The 16,128-nt window shown below is 47.2% G+C and overlaps 1 protein-coding gene across 1 annotated transcript in view; it reads right to left on the bottom strand.

Annotated features, from left to right (window-relative positions):
- Positions 1-16,128, bottom strand: part of WWC3 (WWC family member 3) — a 319,559-nt gene that overhangs the window by 53,287 nt on the left and 250,144 nt on the right. The window contains exons 15-16 of the mRNA XM_029604359.1: positions 12,221-12,413; positions 4,259-4,426 (exon numbers count right to left, since the gene is read on the bottom strand). Of these exons, the coding sequence (XP_029460219.1) occupies positions 4,259-4,426; positions 12,221-12,413 (361 nt within the window). The remainder of the gene's footprint in view (positions 1-4,258; positions 4,427-12,220; positions 12,414-16,128) is intronic.

The following is a 16,128-nucleotide window of genomic DNA, read 5'->3' on the forward strand; positions in this document are numbered from 1 at the left end:
TTCAGCTTGGAGAAGAGACGAATGAGGGGGGATATGATAGAGGTGTTTAAAATCATGAGAGGTCTAGAACGGGTAGATGTGAATCGGTTATTTACTCCTTCGGATTGTAGAAAGACTAGGGGGCACTCCATGAAGTTAGCATGGGGCACATTTAAAACTAATCGGAGAAAGTTCTTTTTTACTCAACACACAATTAAACTCTGGAATTTGTTGCCAGAGGATGTGGTTAGTGCAGTTAGTATAGCTGTGTTTAAAAAAGGATTGGATAAGTTCTTGGAGGAGAAGTCCATTACCTGCTATTAAGTTCACTTAGAGAATAGCCACTGCCATTAGCAATGGTAAAATGGAATAGACTTAGTTTTTGGGTACTTGCCAAGTTCTTATGGCCTGGATTGGCCACGTTTAGAAACAGGATGCTGGGCTTGATGGACCCTTGGTCTGACCCAGTATGGCATTTTCTTATGTTCTTAATGAACTAGTATGAACAATTCCCCTAGCGTGGAAGGTGAGGGCCTTAAAGCAAAGAAGAGAGCCCTTAAACTGCCGGGAGATTAACAACAAGAAAGCAATATTGAGCTCCTGGGACAATTCTTTCCCTTGCTAGTAGCGTCACCCTTAAATGTACTGGCCACAACAGACCTGCTGTGCCAGTAGTGTAGTTGGGAGTAGGTTAGGAGCAGTCACACTCCCCAGTGGGAGGGGTCTTAAAACACCTGCCCAATATCATATAGTAGGATTTCAGGATCTGGAGTTTGAGGGTGTAAGCAGTGTTACAGTTTTGGCTGCAGTGCAACCGCCTCACCACCAGGGGTCCCTCTAGTGCTGGCTCTCCTGACAGGCCCAGTCCATCTCCTCTGTCCACTCTATGTTCTGGGTTTGCCCTTATAACCCTGCCTGACAGTTCCCTCGGGGCTTCGGCATCGAGCTCACCTGGGCTCCCTGCTCTAGCCTTCCTTGCCTTGCGCGGCCTTCGGGCCTTTCCTTGCCTTGCGCGGCCTTCGGGCCTTCTTCCTTACTTTTCATACCTGGCCTACGGGCCTTCTGTGTGTGTGTGGCCTACGGGCCTTCTGACCTGCCTTGCCCCGCTTACGGTGTGTGGCCTACGGGCCTTCTGTGTGTGTGTGGCCTACGGGCCTTCTGACCTGCTTTGCTCTGCTTACGGTGTGTGGCCTACGGGCCTTCTGACCTGCCTTGTCCTGCTTACTGTGCCCTGACCCAGCCTGAACCTAGACACTGCTATCTGCCTCCTGCCCTGACCCAGCCTGGACCTAGACACTGCTATCTGCCTCCTGCCATGACCCAGCCTGGACCCAGACACTGCTACTTGCCGCCTGCCCTGACCCAGCCTGGACCCAGACACTGCTATCTGCCTCCTGCCCTGACCCAGCCTGGACCTAGACACTGCTATCTGCCTCCTGCCCTGACCCAGCCTGGACCCAGACACTGCTACTTGCCGCCTGCCCTGACCCAGCCTGGACCCAGACACTGCTATCTGCCGCCTGCCCTGACCCAGCCTGGACCCAGACACTGCTACTTGCCGCCTGCCCTGACCCAGCCTGGACCCAGACACTGCTATCTGCCGCCTGCCCTGACCCAGCCTGGACCCAGACACTGCTATCTGCCGCCTGCCCTGACCCAGCCTGGACCCAGACTCTGTTCTAGCCATTCTTGTCTCTCTCAACCTGGAGCCACCCTTCTGGGTGATGTTCACGACTCCTGACCGGAGCCCAGTCGTAACAAGCAGCAGGGGGGTCCTGAGAGATTGGAATCAGGAGGTCTGTCTGCAGTCTGAGGGTTGCCATCTCTTCACAGGGGTGAAGGTACCACTAGGGCCTGGGTCCCGCCACAGAGAAGGTCCAAGGGAGTTCTTTCTCCCAATGGAGGATTGCCGAGAGGCTGAATTATTCCTGTTTTCAGAGATTAGCTAGGGCCCAAGGCCAGGATACTTAGGCTTTCAAGAGAGATGAGCGAATGTCCAGGGAAGGTGGCTGGGATCCAAGAATGGAGTTCACAGGTCTTCAAGGAGGGAAGAAGTGTTTTGAGGCCTTGGAGGGACCCCTGAAAATGCTCCAGAGAAGTGCTACGTAACTGAAGGTCCAAAGATAAGATTTTGCTTCAGAAAACAGATGGGTCAATACAGTAAAATCGCGGGAGAGCGGGCGAGCACCCGCTCTCCCAGTACGCGCACAGGACACTCTCCTGTGCGCGCGATACAGTAAATGAATTTATTTAAATTAGGGTCCACGGCAAAAAGAGGCACTAGGGACACTAGCGTGTCCCTAGCGCCTCTTTTTGGACAGGAGCGGCGGCTGTCAGCGGGTTTGACAGCCAAAGCTCAAATTTGCCGGCGTCGGTTCTCGAGCCCGCTGACAGCAATGGGTTCGGAAACCGGACGTCGGCAAAATTGAGCGTCCGGTTTTCAACCCGCTAGCCCATTTTTATTTATTTTTTTTTTACTTTTCTTTAACTTTTGGGGCCTCCAACTTAATATCGCCATGATATTAAGTCGGAGGGTGCACAGAAAAGCAGTTTTTACTGCTTTTAGGTCTCCCTATGTATCTTTTCTGCAGGGTTGCGCTCCTTCCCTATGTCGGTAGCTTCTCTCACATTAGGATCAGCTTCTGAATGATTTCCTTTCACTCAGGAACTTATAGGACCTTCCTCTAGCAGGCAGTTTCTCTTTGAACTCTCCAAAGGACAACCCTCTCACATCACACACAGGCCGATACAGTACAGTGCGCTCCGCCACTGTAGTGACACAAAATACAAAGATATTTTCCTTTGAAATGAACTGCACTGATGTGTAGCATTTTTCAAGGGACTTCCGTATGATGTTCATCTTGACGCTTGGCAAAGGCTGCATACAATACAGCATACAAGTAACAGATTCAGTTACAATAAAGAGCACTACACAATGAGGCTTTCTTTATCTCAAAAGAAAGATTTTCTATCAAGCAACACTGCAGTTCCCAAACTCTGGACGGTGACCTTCTCTGGACCACCAAACGTCTTTGATCTGTAAAGTGAAACGTGAAAGAAAGGGCTTAAGGGGATGCAAGCTAGCCTAATCCGAAAACAGGTCATCCTCTGTTCCCAAGACACAAAGGATGACGGAGGAAGCCTTGCAGTGTTTGGTTTGATGATCTGCTTCAAACCTGCTGAAATAAAGTTATTTGCATGCTGTTGTGTCTGTTATATCCATACATGCAGTCAGATACGTGCACACACAAACACACACTAATCTTTGCGGGTGAAAATGAAGTTAACAAATGCTTTCAATGTAAAGAAATTCTGATTCAAGTACATAACATTCTTGATGTTGCTACCAGATGCCAGCTCTTTTGTTTTTTTTTTTAATACAATGTGGGGAACATTTGTGAATTCTTCAGGTAGCTTCCCATTTAGACAGGCACTCGATTCATGAGGCAAGTTTTCTTCTGAAATCGCTGGCAGCACCAAGGGATGGATCCTGGAACACTGAGAAGACTCATCGCAAGAAAGACCAACAGGACCGATAAATGCAACTTTTAACCCTTTGAACCTGTTGTGCCTGAATTCCGGGACAGCCTAATATCAATATCACCCGTTATCCCGGTAAACTGGTATAATATACAAAACTGCATGAATAACCAATACTAATTAAAAATAGCACATTGACAAAAATTATTGGTTTTCCCGAGGAGCTTAGTGTTGACGGGTTTATCGCCATAGGAACTTAGAGTTCATTTGGTTAAACAAAAGCTCCGCTAATGGCACAGCAAACAAGAAATCTTCCATGGCACCTCAGATATGATCATGATCCATTTTGCTGTACAACCAGACCATTCAGGATGTCCCGCTAGCTCTCTCTCCCTGGCTGCCCAGGCTTCTAAGAGTCACCCAAGCATACTGTAAAGGGTGGGGTGGGAATAATGGCAGGCAAGGGAGGCATACAAATCACAAAGGGACAAACTGGAATAAAAAGAATTTTTAAAAATGCTTTCTATTTTTGTTCTACACCAATCATTTAGCATATTTCTCTTCTACCGCTCAGGAAATGCAATCACACAATACATGCGTTCCTGTACTGGTTCACTGACCAAGGTTCTCAAAGAACTGAAGAGAGCACGGGGTATAAGGCAAGTAAGAACAGACATTTTAAAAAATATGCACACAGCCAGAATTTCAGCCTGCCCTCTCAGAAGACAGGCACGATAGTGCCATATGAAGAGTGGCACCAAGGGCTCCACTATCCACAGGACGCTAACGAACCACGCACCGTGTTCTCTGAAGCGCCATTTCCGGCAGATCCAGTCAGATCCTCCTCGCAACAGTTGCTGTTATCGGCTCTCTGCGGTTCTGTGCCTGTGAAAATCTGGATAGGGTACCACTGAAGATGCATTTCATCAGAACACTCGTAGTCCGCCAAGTTAATCTGAGCAATGCCCTAAGGGAAACACAGATCAAACAAAGGCTAAGGCACTACGAGAAGACTGTCTCCTTCCCGGTCACAAAATCACATCATTTTAGTTGAATAGTCACATCAATTATAAAATCCACATTTTTTTTTGGGGGGGGGGGGAAGGGTGTTCAATTAAATTTCATTTTTAGGGAAATAAAAACAGCTTTTCCTACCAATAGGTTTGGAAGTAGTGACATTTTAGCAGTCAAAATAAAAAAATATATATCCAATTATACAGAAAGAAAATGACAAGTTCCAGCTAGAACTAAAAGAGCCTATTTTCCAGACATGGATATGGGCATGCTCATGTCCACAATACACAAAACTATGCGGATTTGATTAAAAAAGAAAAAAACACCCTGTCAGAATCCTCACGTTACTGCTGACATGTCCCAAAACTTTGGTGTGGATAGTACAGCAAAGACACACACACACACACACACACACACACACACACATACCCACCCCCAATTTCATTAGCAGGTAAAGCAGAGTTGCTTACCTGTAACAGATGTTCTCCCACGACAGCAGGATGGTAGTCCTCACATATGGGTGACATCATCAGGATGGAGCCCTATCATGGAACACTTTTGTCAAAGTTTCTAGAACTTTGACTGGCACAGTGAGCATGCCCAGCATGCCACTAACCCTCATCCAGCAGGGGTCCCTCTTCAGTCTCGTTTGTAGCAAAAAGTACGAGCGAAAAATAAAATAATAAAACATAAGCGAACCCAACTTCGCGGGGTGGTGGGTGGGTTTCGTGAGGACTAACATCCTGCTGTACTGGGAGAACACCTGTTACAGGTAAGCAACTCTGCTTTCTCCCAGGACAAGCAGGATGGTAGTCCTCACATGTGGGTGAATAGCAAGCTACAGGAATCCTGAATAGAGTGAACCAAAAGCACCTGACGACATGCAACAGGCACAACAACTGGGGTGGTTTTGGTAGGAGGGCAGCCTGAGTTTCTTAGTGGGTCGCAGGAAGGAAGTTGGGTTATTAAACTGGAAACAAATTACACAGGACAGACTGGCCAAAGATGGAATCTTGCCGGTCAGCCTTGTCAAGACAATAATGAGCTGCAAATGTGTGGAGGGAGCTCCATGTGGCAACTCTGCAGATGTCAGCAAGAGGTACAGAACGGAGGTGCGCTACTGATGTTGCCATGGCTCTTACGCGTTCCTGTAGCAGTAGGCCTGCTTGTTAGTAGTAGAAGGAAATGCAGTCCGCCAGCCAGATGGACAGGGCCTGCTTGCCCACCAGAACTTCCAATTTGGTTTTATCGAAGGAGACAGTTGGGTGGACTTCCTATGGGCTGCAGTGCGGTCCAAATAAAAGGTAAGTGCACGTTTACAGTCCAAGGAATGCAGAGCCCGCTCACCTGGTTGTGAGTGAGGCCTTGGAAAAAAGGTAGGAAGTATTATGGACTGATTTAAGTGGAAATCAGAAACTACCTTTGGCAAGAATTCATTCATTTATTTATTTATTTAACATTTTTATATACCGACATTCATGAAAAAATATCATATCATATCGGTTTACAAGGAACAAAGAAATAACATAACCTTAACTGGTGGAAGATTAAAGTTACAATAAAACAGGGGTATGTAACTGGAAAGGAAGAGCAAAGAGGGGGACAGATAACTCATGAACTAATTACAACGAGGAAGAAGTAAGTGCAAGAGAGTTATGTTCTTATCTAGATGTGGCTGATGCTATGTGTCTATTGTTAGCCCTGGTTGGGGAAGGCTTGACTGAACAGCCACGTCTTAAGATTTTTTTTGAAAGTCTGTAAGCAGACCTTTTTTTTTTGAAAGTCTGTAGGCAGGGTTCCAGTCTAAGATCTGGAGGTATGGCATTCCAGATGGTTGGGACCAGCTAAAGAGAAGGCCCGGTCCCTGGTAGATGAGAAATGGGCAGCTTTGAAGGTGAGTGAATTTAGGGTGAGTGCGGAGTACCACACGATCGTGAAGAAATTTGGTGTACGGTGGGTATGTTACCAGTGCTTGTAGCTCACTGACTCTGCAAGCTGATGTTATAGCAACTAGAAAGATCAATTTCCAAGTGAGATGTTGAAGTTCGCAGAAGTGCAGGGGCTCGAACGGTGGTCGCATGATTCGTGCTAACACAACATTGAGGTCCCATGTCGGAACCGGAGGACGCAGTGGAGGCTTTAGCTGGAGCAAGCCTCTCATAAAGCGCCCTACCAGAGGTTGCACCGAGATCGGTGCATCTCCTACACCTTTTTGGTAAGCGGCTATGGCGCTGACATGCACTCGGATGGAGGAAGTCTGCAGACCAGACTCGGAAAGGTGCCACATAGTCCAGGAACCTTGTTGTGGGGCAAGAAAAGGGATCTATTTCTTTTGTGGTGCACCACAAGGAGAATCTTTTCCATTTGGAACGATAACATCTCCTAGTAGAAGGCTTTCATGAAGGTACGAGGACCTGGGACACACTGTCAGAGAGGTTAAGGGATTGTAGTATTAACATTTCAACATCCAAGCTGTCAGAGACAGGGAGTGAAGGTTCGGATGATGCAACAGCCCGTTCTGCAATATCAGAATTGAATCTGTGCACAGAATTGAATCTGTGCGAATTGGTTGCTGGACTGAGAGGTCGCATAGGATGGGAAACCAAACCTGATGCGGCCAGTAAGGGGCTATGAAGATCATTGTGCCCCGGTCCTGCCATAACTTCACGAGAGTCTTGCTGATGAGTGGAAGTGGAGGATAGGCATATAGAAGACCTGTTGCCCATGAGTGGGCAAAGGCATCTTGTGACAGTGAGTTGTGGCTGAGGTGTAGAGAGTAGAAATTGTCCACTTTGCGGTTGTGAATTGACGCAAAAAGGTCTACGTGTGGGCGGCCCCACTGGTGAAATATTCAGTTTCCTATAGTGGAATCTAGGGACCATTCGTGGAGATAAAAGGTCCGGCTGAGATTGTCCGCCATCATATTGTCCATGCCTGCCAGGTAGGTCACACTCAGTAGCATGGAATGGGAGAGAGCTCAGGCCCAGATCTGCGCTGCCTCCAGGCATAGCAGGTAAGAGCCTGTGCCCCCATGCTTGTTGAGCTACCACATCACTACCTGGTTGTCTGTTTGAATTAGGATTACCTTATTGGAGAGACAATCCCGAAAAGCGAAGAGGGCATATCAATTGCCCGGAGCTCCATAACATTTATCTGGTTCTTTGCTTCTGCTGTGGTCCAGGTTCCCTGGGTTTGGAGGTTGTTGACATGGGCTCCCCAACCCAGGTTGGATGCATCTGTTGTCAGAGTAATTTGAGGTTCCGTAAGTTGGTATCCTATCTGAATATTGGACTCCTGTATCCACCAAGCTAGTGAGAGACGAAGCTGGCTGGTGCAGTGGACAATGTGGGACATGTGTTGATTTGACTGGGACCACTGGGAATTTAAAGTCCATTGTGTTACTCTCATGGCTAGTCGAGCCAATGGGGTAACATGAACCGTGGACGCCATGTGACCTAGCAAGGTTAGTAGATGATGAGCTGTAGTGGTTCGGTGAGTCTGTACTGCTTTAGCCAAGGTTGATAATGCAGTTCTTGGAGGAGAAGTCCATTACCTGCTATTAAGTTCACCTAGAGAATAGCCACTGCCATTAGCAATGGTAACATGGAATAGACTTAGTTTTTGGGTACTTGCCAGGTTCTTGTGGCCTAGATTGGCCACTGTTGGAAGCAGGATGCTGGGCTTGATGGACCCTTGGTCTGAGCCAGTATGGCATTTTCTTATGTTCTTATGTGTGCTCGGTTGTCTGGGAGAAACGCTTTGGCTTGGACAGCTTTTAGATCTACTCTGATGAACGAGAGGGTGCATGATGGAGTCAGATGTCACTTGGGATTGCAGTAGGCTGATGGAGAAATGGAGTGAGTGAAGTACTACCTCTTGGTATGGACCTCTGAGGAGCCAATCGTCTAGATATGGATAGATGTGGATGTTGCATTGTCGCAAGTGAGCTGCCACTACTGCCAGGCATTTCGTAAATACATGGGGTGCTGATGCTAGGCCAAATGGCAGCACTTGGTATTGGAAATGATTGTGGCCTACTATAAATCTGAGGTATTTTCGATGAGGAGGATATATGAAATTGTGGGCATAAGCCTCCTGAAGATCTGAGAGCAGAGCCAATCTCCCCATTGCAGGAGAGGGAGCATGGTGCCCAAGGTTACCATTTTGAACTTTTCTTTACGGAGATATCTGTTTAAGGTGCATAAGTCCAAAATAGGACGAATGCCGCCTGACTTTTTTGAAATTAGAAAATACCAAGAGTTGTCGAGAGTTCTGCCTCAAGAAGTGGAGAGTGGTTGGTCAGACTCCACGCCAGACATGGTGAAGTGTCTGGTGGTAGCGTGAGGAAGTTCAGATGGTAACCATGGGCGACCACAGAAAGGACCCATTGATCTGTTGTAATTATGTGCCATATGCTGGAAAAATGGCACAAACGACCTCCCACAGGAATGGGTGTGGTAGGTAGGGGTTAATTTCTGCCCTCTAGAAAGGAGTCAAAACCCCAATGCTGGATCAGTCTGTGGGGCTGGTTGGGCTTTTGGGGCCCTGTGTTGTCGAGGTTGACCTCTTTGAGAGGGTCTAGGCTGTCGAGTACGGGATGGAGGCAGGTAATACCTACGTAGCTTATAGGATAGCCTCCTAGGATCGAATCGAAAAGGCCTCTTGGTGGTGGATGGGAAGTCCGAGGGGAGAGTGGATAGCTGATGCAAATTATCATGGTGATCTTTTTGCTGTGCCACTGTTTCCTGAATTTTGTCGCCAAACAAATTGTCCCCTGTACATGGAAGGTCTGCCAACCTTTCCTAGACTTCCTGGCGTAGGTCAGAAGACTTGAGCCATGCCCAGCATCTTGCGCTTATGACGCAAAGCGCATCTGGCGCTTTGACGCTTATGACGCAAAGCGCATCTGGTGCTTATGCCTGACACTCTTAAGGCAGTTTCAAAGATGTCGCATGCTGCCCTAACAATGCTTTCCAGCATCGAGTCCCTTTTGGAGGATTATGGTCTCGGTAGGTTCTATGAGAATTCTTGGACTTTCTTCCAAAGATTCCTTGAGTACTGAGTCATGTATAGCTGGTAGGCTGCTATACGTGCCATCAACATAGATCCGTGGAACAAGGATTTCTGTTCTTTACCTGGAAGAGCAGAAGAATGAGCCCGGATTCTCTTGGCTTTCTTCTGGGCAGACTCAACCACTACGATGGGGCAGTTGGCTTTTTTGAAACCCCGGAGCTGACTGAACCAGATAGGTGGCATCAATTTTTCTGTTCACTGGTGGAACTGTGCCAGGGGGCTCCCAGATACGTTGTAACAAATCAAGGAGCACTTCATGTACTGGAACTGCCATCACTTCCTTAGGGGCATCAACAAATTGCAATACCTCAAGCATTTTGTGCCTGGCATCCTCCTCCGTTTGTAGTTTAAAAGGGATGGATTCAGACATCTCTTTAATGAAGCTGGCAAATGTGAGGTCTTCAGTAGGGGAGCGGCGGCGTTCTTCTGGGGGTGAAGGCTCTGAAAGGAGTTCATCGGAGTCCTGAGTGTCAGAGGAATCATCACCCCAAGGATGATTCCTCTGACACTCCAACACCATGCAGGCCGTCAGGTGGTGGTAAGGGTCCAAATCCAGCCAGATCTGGAGGTGGCACCGATGGAAAGGATGGAGGTACCAAAGCAGGAGGAACAGGCATCAAGGACGGCGATGGCATCAATGGAATCGACACTTTTGATGGACATCGGGGTGGCAATAGACCCAATGGTCCTGGAACCGGCTCCGGCAAAAATTGTTCCTCATCCGTGGATAATGGAATGGGAACCTGTGTCGGTGGCCTTGGAGGCACCAATGGCATGGAAGGAACAGGCACCGATGGTAGTGCGCTGATTAGTGTATCCAGGCGCTAGAGGATTGGAGCCAGCATGGTAGGCATCGGATCAAGTGTCTGCATGGGAGCCGGTGCCAGTGGCGATTGGAATCCCCGAAGTGCCTGAAAAACTGCCTCTTGGACCATCCGGTCCAATTCTTCCCGGAAGGTTGGTGTTGGTAACACAGCGACTGGGGTTGGAGGCTCAGAAGGCGTTGCCGGAGAGTCCACCTGAATCAGTAGAGTCTCGGCTCCCAGTACCAGTACAGGTGGGGAATGACTCTATGTCCCGGGTCCAAAGAGGGGATAGGGCCCCTTCTCCCCGGGACTTCTTGGCCGGTGGCTCTGTCGATGCCGATGTCTTGTCAGTGCCGGCATCGGAAGAAGGCTCATGTCGATGGCGATGATGGTGCTTTTCCTGATGCTGTCCGGTCCTTCTCCAGCACCAAGGAGGAAGATGTCAATGCCTTCAAACATGAAGATGCCGGTGGAAAGGCGGTCACCGGTGTCTTGATGGCGCTGAGACGTCGATGGTGATGGAGTTGAAGTTAAAGGGTTTTGACCCGATGTACTCTTGGCTGGAGTAGACAGAGATACACGCTTGAATAGGTGTTCCATCTTATCCAAGCGGGCCCGGCGGCCTTGTGGCGTCATCTGGGCACAGCTAGTGCACCGTTGGACATCATGAGTAGGCCCTCAAGCACACAAGACACAAATGTCATGAGGGTCCTCAGGCACTCATGTTCCTCAGGCACTCGGGGCACTTTCGAAACCCAGTCGCTATTTTTTCAAAAAAGAAGGGAAGCGCACGGTCGCTGGCCGTTAGGCACCGATGAAAGCACCGCCGGGAACCAACCCCAAAGAACGAGGTAAAACTTACCAGTGTCGACTGAGGTGGTCGATGGGGGACCCCGGGATGGGGAAAAAAGTTTGAAATTTTAAAGAAAATTTACGTGGGGAAATTTCTTGTGAGGAATTCTCACAGAGCTCCTGAAAACCTCGAGGCTACTGCTGCACGGAAAAAAAAGAGACTGAAGGGAGACCCCTGCTGGATGCAGGGTTAGTGGCATGTTGGGCATGCTCAGTGTGCCAGTCAAAGTTCTAGAAACTGACAAAAGTGTTCCGTGATAGGGCTCCATCCTGATGATGTCACTCACATGTGAGGACTACCATCCTGCTTGTCCTGGGAGAAAGATCAATTTTTGAACATAAATGACCTCCACCTCTTACATTTGGAGAACTTTATACATTTTCTGCAAGTACAGAAATCTTGCAATTGGAGGCTGATGCCAACCCACATGGTGTTCCCTTCTGCAACTCCAGTAGTGCTGGTGGGAAAGTGACTTCAAGTAGAAATCTGTTCACAGACAGATTACTGTGTTTACTGTGGGAAATACTGGGGGTTCAGATCTCCAAGATATTGTGTGTGTATTCTTAGGTTTTATACAAAAAAGCAGTGTTTGCCTGGGGTCCAAGCATGGAGTTAAAGCAGGGCACACCAGATCTATCTATTCTTTGCATAATAGTTTCAGCTTAAAATGTTCATTGATAGTAACGACACCATATCCCCGAAAAGAATGGGATGGCCTACCAGAGTCAAAAATACAATCCCCATGACAATAACATGACAAAATTACTGCAATGCTGCAGAAACATTTGCAGAGTCATCCCTAGACTGACAGGGCCTGGCAGTATATTTCTGGTACTTGGACTGCTTGAAAGTATCCCAACTATAAGCATGCTTGCCTACAGTTATACTTGCATTGAAAGCAAATGGGAGAAAGATTTGAACTCCTCTCCCACGGCTCTCCAAACTTCAGTCTTCCAAGGACCAGGCCACAGACCTCTTCCCACATGGGAATATTAGTGAAAATGCCACCACTCACCAGCAATTCTTCTTTTAGCCGACGGTCAACAGAACAAATGTACAACTGCAATGACTTGAGTTTCAGTATGCTTGAACAAGCCGGGATCTGGAAAACTTCATTAAACATCAAGGGGTTCTGGAACTCTAAACCTTTAGAACAATAAGTGCTGGGGGTGCTGTTATCAAGTGGAGGCAAATAGATGCGAATGTGTCTAGAGACAAAATTTAAAAAAGAGCAGACGAATAGGTTACAATTTACAGCTTGTTGACACAGAAATTCAGACAACTGTACAAGTATTAAATTAAAAGGTGCAAAAAAGGCTATTCTACCATTACTTTTCTGATGTTCTTCGTTCAACCCATGGACCTTGTCCCAGTCACACAGCACCATTTTGGAAAATGGCCCAGACGCGGAACCCGAAACTTTATTTTATTTATTTATTTAATGGCTTTTATATACCGATAGCCGTTTTCACATTGTATCGGTTTACAAGGAACAAAACAAAGCGCCTAAATACAGGGCATAACAATTACATAGAACGAATGGCAACAAAGGAGGGGAGCAAATAAATAACTGGCACAGGTATTAAGTACGATTGGAGCGGGGAGATAACTGAAGAAGCAAAACAAACTATGTACAGGATGGACGGATTTTAAGGTTTTGGGGGGGGGGGGTGGAGAGGGGGAGGGTGTCAGAAGGGAACCCAGGACTCAGGGGCATAAATTTCTTTTTGGATTTGAGCTTTTGGAGGGGGTATCGGGGACCCAGGACCGTATTTGATTTTTTTACACCTTTGGGGGGGGGGGCCATGGGGGCTACCTTCATGTTGGACTTTGTGGGGGAGCCAGGGCCATCACTGCACGGCTACGTCATTTTTTTTTTTTTTTTATTTTGAGGGAGTTGGGGGCCCTAGGTTGAGACGGGGGCAGCCATCCCCGCTCAACCTCCCTATCTGACCATGCAACTTTTTTGGGGGGGCCAGCGGCCCTTTAATGCGATGGCAGTCTCTTGAGCCGCTATTGCGTTGAAGGACCACTAGGCACATTCTTTTGCCTCACAGTGTTTTACCACGAGATAAAAGACTGCGCCATAGAGCCACAAAGGTATTTTTTGAGGGGCCCCACTACTGCGGCGACACCCTCCGCAATAGTGGGACCCCCTCACGTGAAAATACATTGTGGCTTAATGGCAGAAAGGGCAACAAAGTGGATTAGAAGCCAAAATGTCCGCTCAGAAACTTTTTATTAAGTCGTATTTCCTTCTAGCAAGCCCGACTCAGGCCGAGTTTCGCCCCCACATTGACTATATACAGCCCCTGAGGCAGCCCCAATGTGGGGGCGAAACTCGGCCTGAGTCGGGCTTGCTAGAAGGAAATACGTCTCAATAAAAAGTTTCTGATCGGACATTTTGGCTTCTAAACCACTTTGTTGGCCTCACAGCTTTTTTAGATAGCCTTCCTTGTTGTTTTGTTGGTCCATCATTAATGGCAGAAAGACCAGAGTCAGGAATCAAACTTAGGCCCTGTTCCTGTGTTGGCTGGGGATGCTGCTAGGGCAGAGTTCATAGACCCTAGAAGAGGTGCTGAGAGGAGTCTCACCCATCACTCAGAGAGTGACACCCACTAGTCATACTTAGGGGATAATTTTGAAGAGGATTTGCACACTTATAACTGGGTTTTATGTATGTAAGTGGGCTTTTGAGAATTGCTATGATATATGCTACTGAATTGTCAACAAGTATTACATGCGTAAGTGCACTTTAAATGAAGTAAACAGGCTTTTGAAAATTGCTACGATATATGCTACTTTTACACACACAAATCCTTTTGAAAATTACCTCCTCAGTGTGCATGTATAGCAGTTGTGGATGGACCTGCAGGATCTGTGGTACTCAGAAAAGCACTGTCACTACAAAGGCTGGGCTAAGTGAAGGGCTTGTGGTACTGTAGCCCAGAGAAGTCTGATCAAGGCCGAAGGAGGGAAAAATATAATTAAAAAATAAATAAATAATAGTTTGCTAATAGTGCTATGGAGAGGAGATAGATACATAGATTCATGTTTACTGTGGGAAATACTGGGGGCTCAGGTCTCCAAGATATTGTGTGTGTATTCTTAGGTTTTATACTATAAAGCAGTGTTTGCCTGGGGTCCAAGCATGGAGTTAAAGCTGGGCACACCAGATCTATCCAAGAAAGAAAGATTTCACTTCATATCACTTTCTCTTCATGCAGAGAAGAAATAAGCAAAACTAAGGGGCCTATTGTCTAAATCATGTTAAAACCGTGTGTTGAGACCTTGTTTTAACATTGGTTGGTTACCATGATAAACACTGAATTGATGTGCCCATGGCCAAGAAAGCAGCACCTCCTACCCATATCAGGTGTTCTCCAAGGACAGCAGTTCTTACAAGTGTGGCAACATCATCCAATGGTGCTCAGTCTGGAACTTTTACATCAAATTTTCTAAAACTATACCCTACTGGGCATGCGCAGGTTGGCATACCACCACACATCTGCAATGGGGCCTCTCAGTCTACTTTTTTAAGCTTAAAGGTGGAGCAGGCAACTCCAAGCAGAAGTGGGCGAGTTTCCTGAGGATTGATATCCTGCTGTCCTTGGAGAAGATCCGTTACAGTTAAAAACAACTTCTTTCTCTAAGGACAAGCAGGATGGCAGTCTTCACAAGTGGAAAATCCACAGACTGCCCCAAATGAAAAAAGGGAAAGAGGCAACCTGGAACATAAACAACAGGCCTTAGGAGGAATGAGTTGGGTTCTTACACCTCAAAGAGATACTGAAGGACAGACTAGCTGGGCTTACTGTCACATTAGGAGTTCCTGTCCAAGCAATAGCATGATGAAAATGTGCAGAGAGAACTCCATGTCTCAGCCTTGCAGATATTCTCCATGGTGACCAATCAAAGGTAGGCTACTGATGCCACCATGGCTTTGATATGACCTACCAGGTCCAGGCCCATTTGAGCATAGCAGGAGGACACAGAATCTGCTAGAGAATTGGAAAAGTGTGTTTGGCCAAGCAATCTTCAGTTTGTTGGTGTCAAATGAAACAAAAAGCTAGGTAGACTTTCTATGGGCTTTAGTTCTCTCCAGCCAAGACTTTCTTACAGTCCAAACTGAGCAGTGCTTGTTCACCTTAGTGGCCAGGTGGTCTGGAAAAATAATTTGGAAGAACAATTTACTGGCTAAAATGGAGTTTTGACACTACCTTAGGCAGAAACTTAGGATGGGTGTGCAGAACCACCCTATTATGATAAATCTTGGTATAAGGTGAATGAATAAGTCACTAGAGCCTGGAACTTGCTGACTCTGCATGGTGAAGTCATTACTACCAAAATTATGGCCTTCCAGGGCAGCTACTTCAGGTAACAGGAACGCAGTGGCTCAAGGGTAGTTTTCATCAGCTGGGTCCCAAGACAGAGAGGAAGGCCTGATGGGAAGCTTCAATTGAGGCAATCCCCACACGAATCAGACAACCAAAGACTGTACAGAGATGGGTCTACCTTCTACAAGACAGAGATAGACGCCAACTGCAGTAAGATGAACTCTTACTGAGTTGCTCTTGAGAGGCAGCTCATCTCTCATCCACCCGTGACCGCTCCATATCCATTGCCGGCTCCATATCCATTGCCGGCCCCGCCCTCTGGAACTCCCTACCCGTCCACTTGCGCCTTGAACCCTGCGCCATCAAATTCAAAAAGAAACTAAAAACATTCCTGTTCAACCAAGCCTACACAGAATAGACCCTCCCTTCCCTCTATTGCTCATACCCCCTAGGTGACCGCCCTTTTCCTTATATTAAGGAATCTAATCACAATGTACATTGTTGTCTTCTTGTTATGACCTCTTGTTGATTTCTTGTTGTTTAATCTATTTTCCCTACTGCTCTAGGTTAACCCCCTGCCCAGTTC

Source organism: Rhinatrema bivittatum, chromosome 5 (genome assembly GCF_901001135.1).
Source record: "Rhinatrema bivittatum chromosome 5, aRhiBiv1.1, whole genome shotgun sequence".
NCBI classification, from domain to species: domain Eukaryota; kingdom Metazoa; phylum Chordata; class Amphibia; order Gymnophiona; family Rhinatrematidae; genus Rhinatrema; species Rhinatrema bivittatum.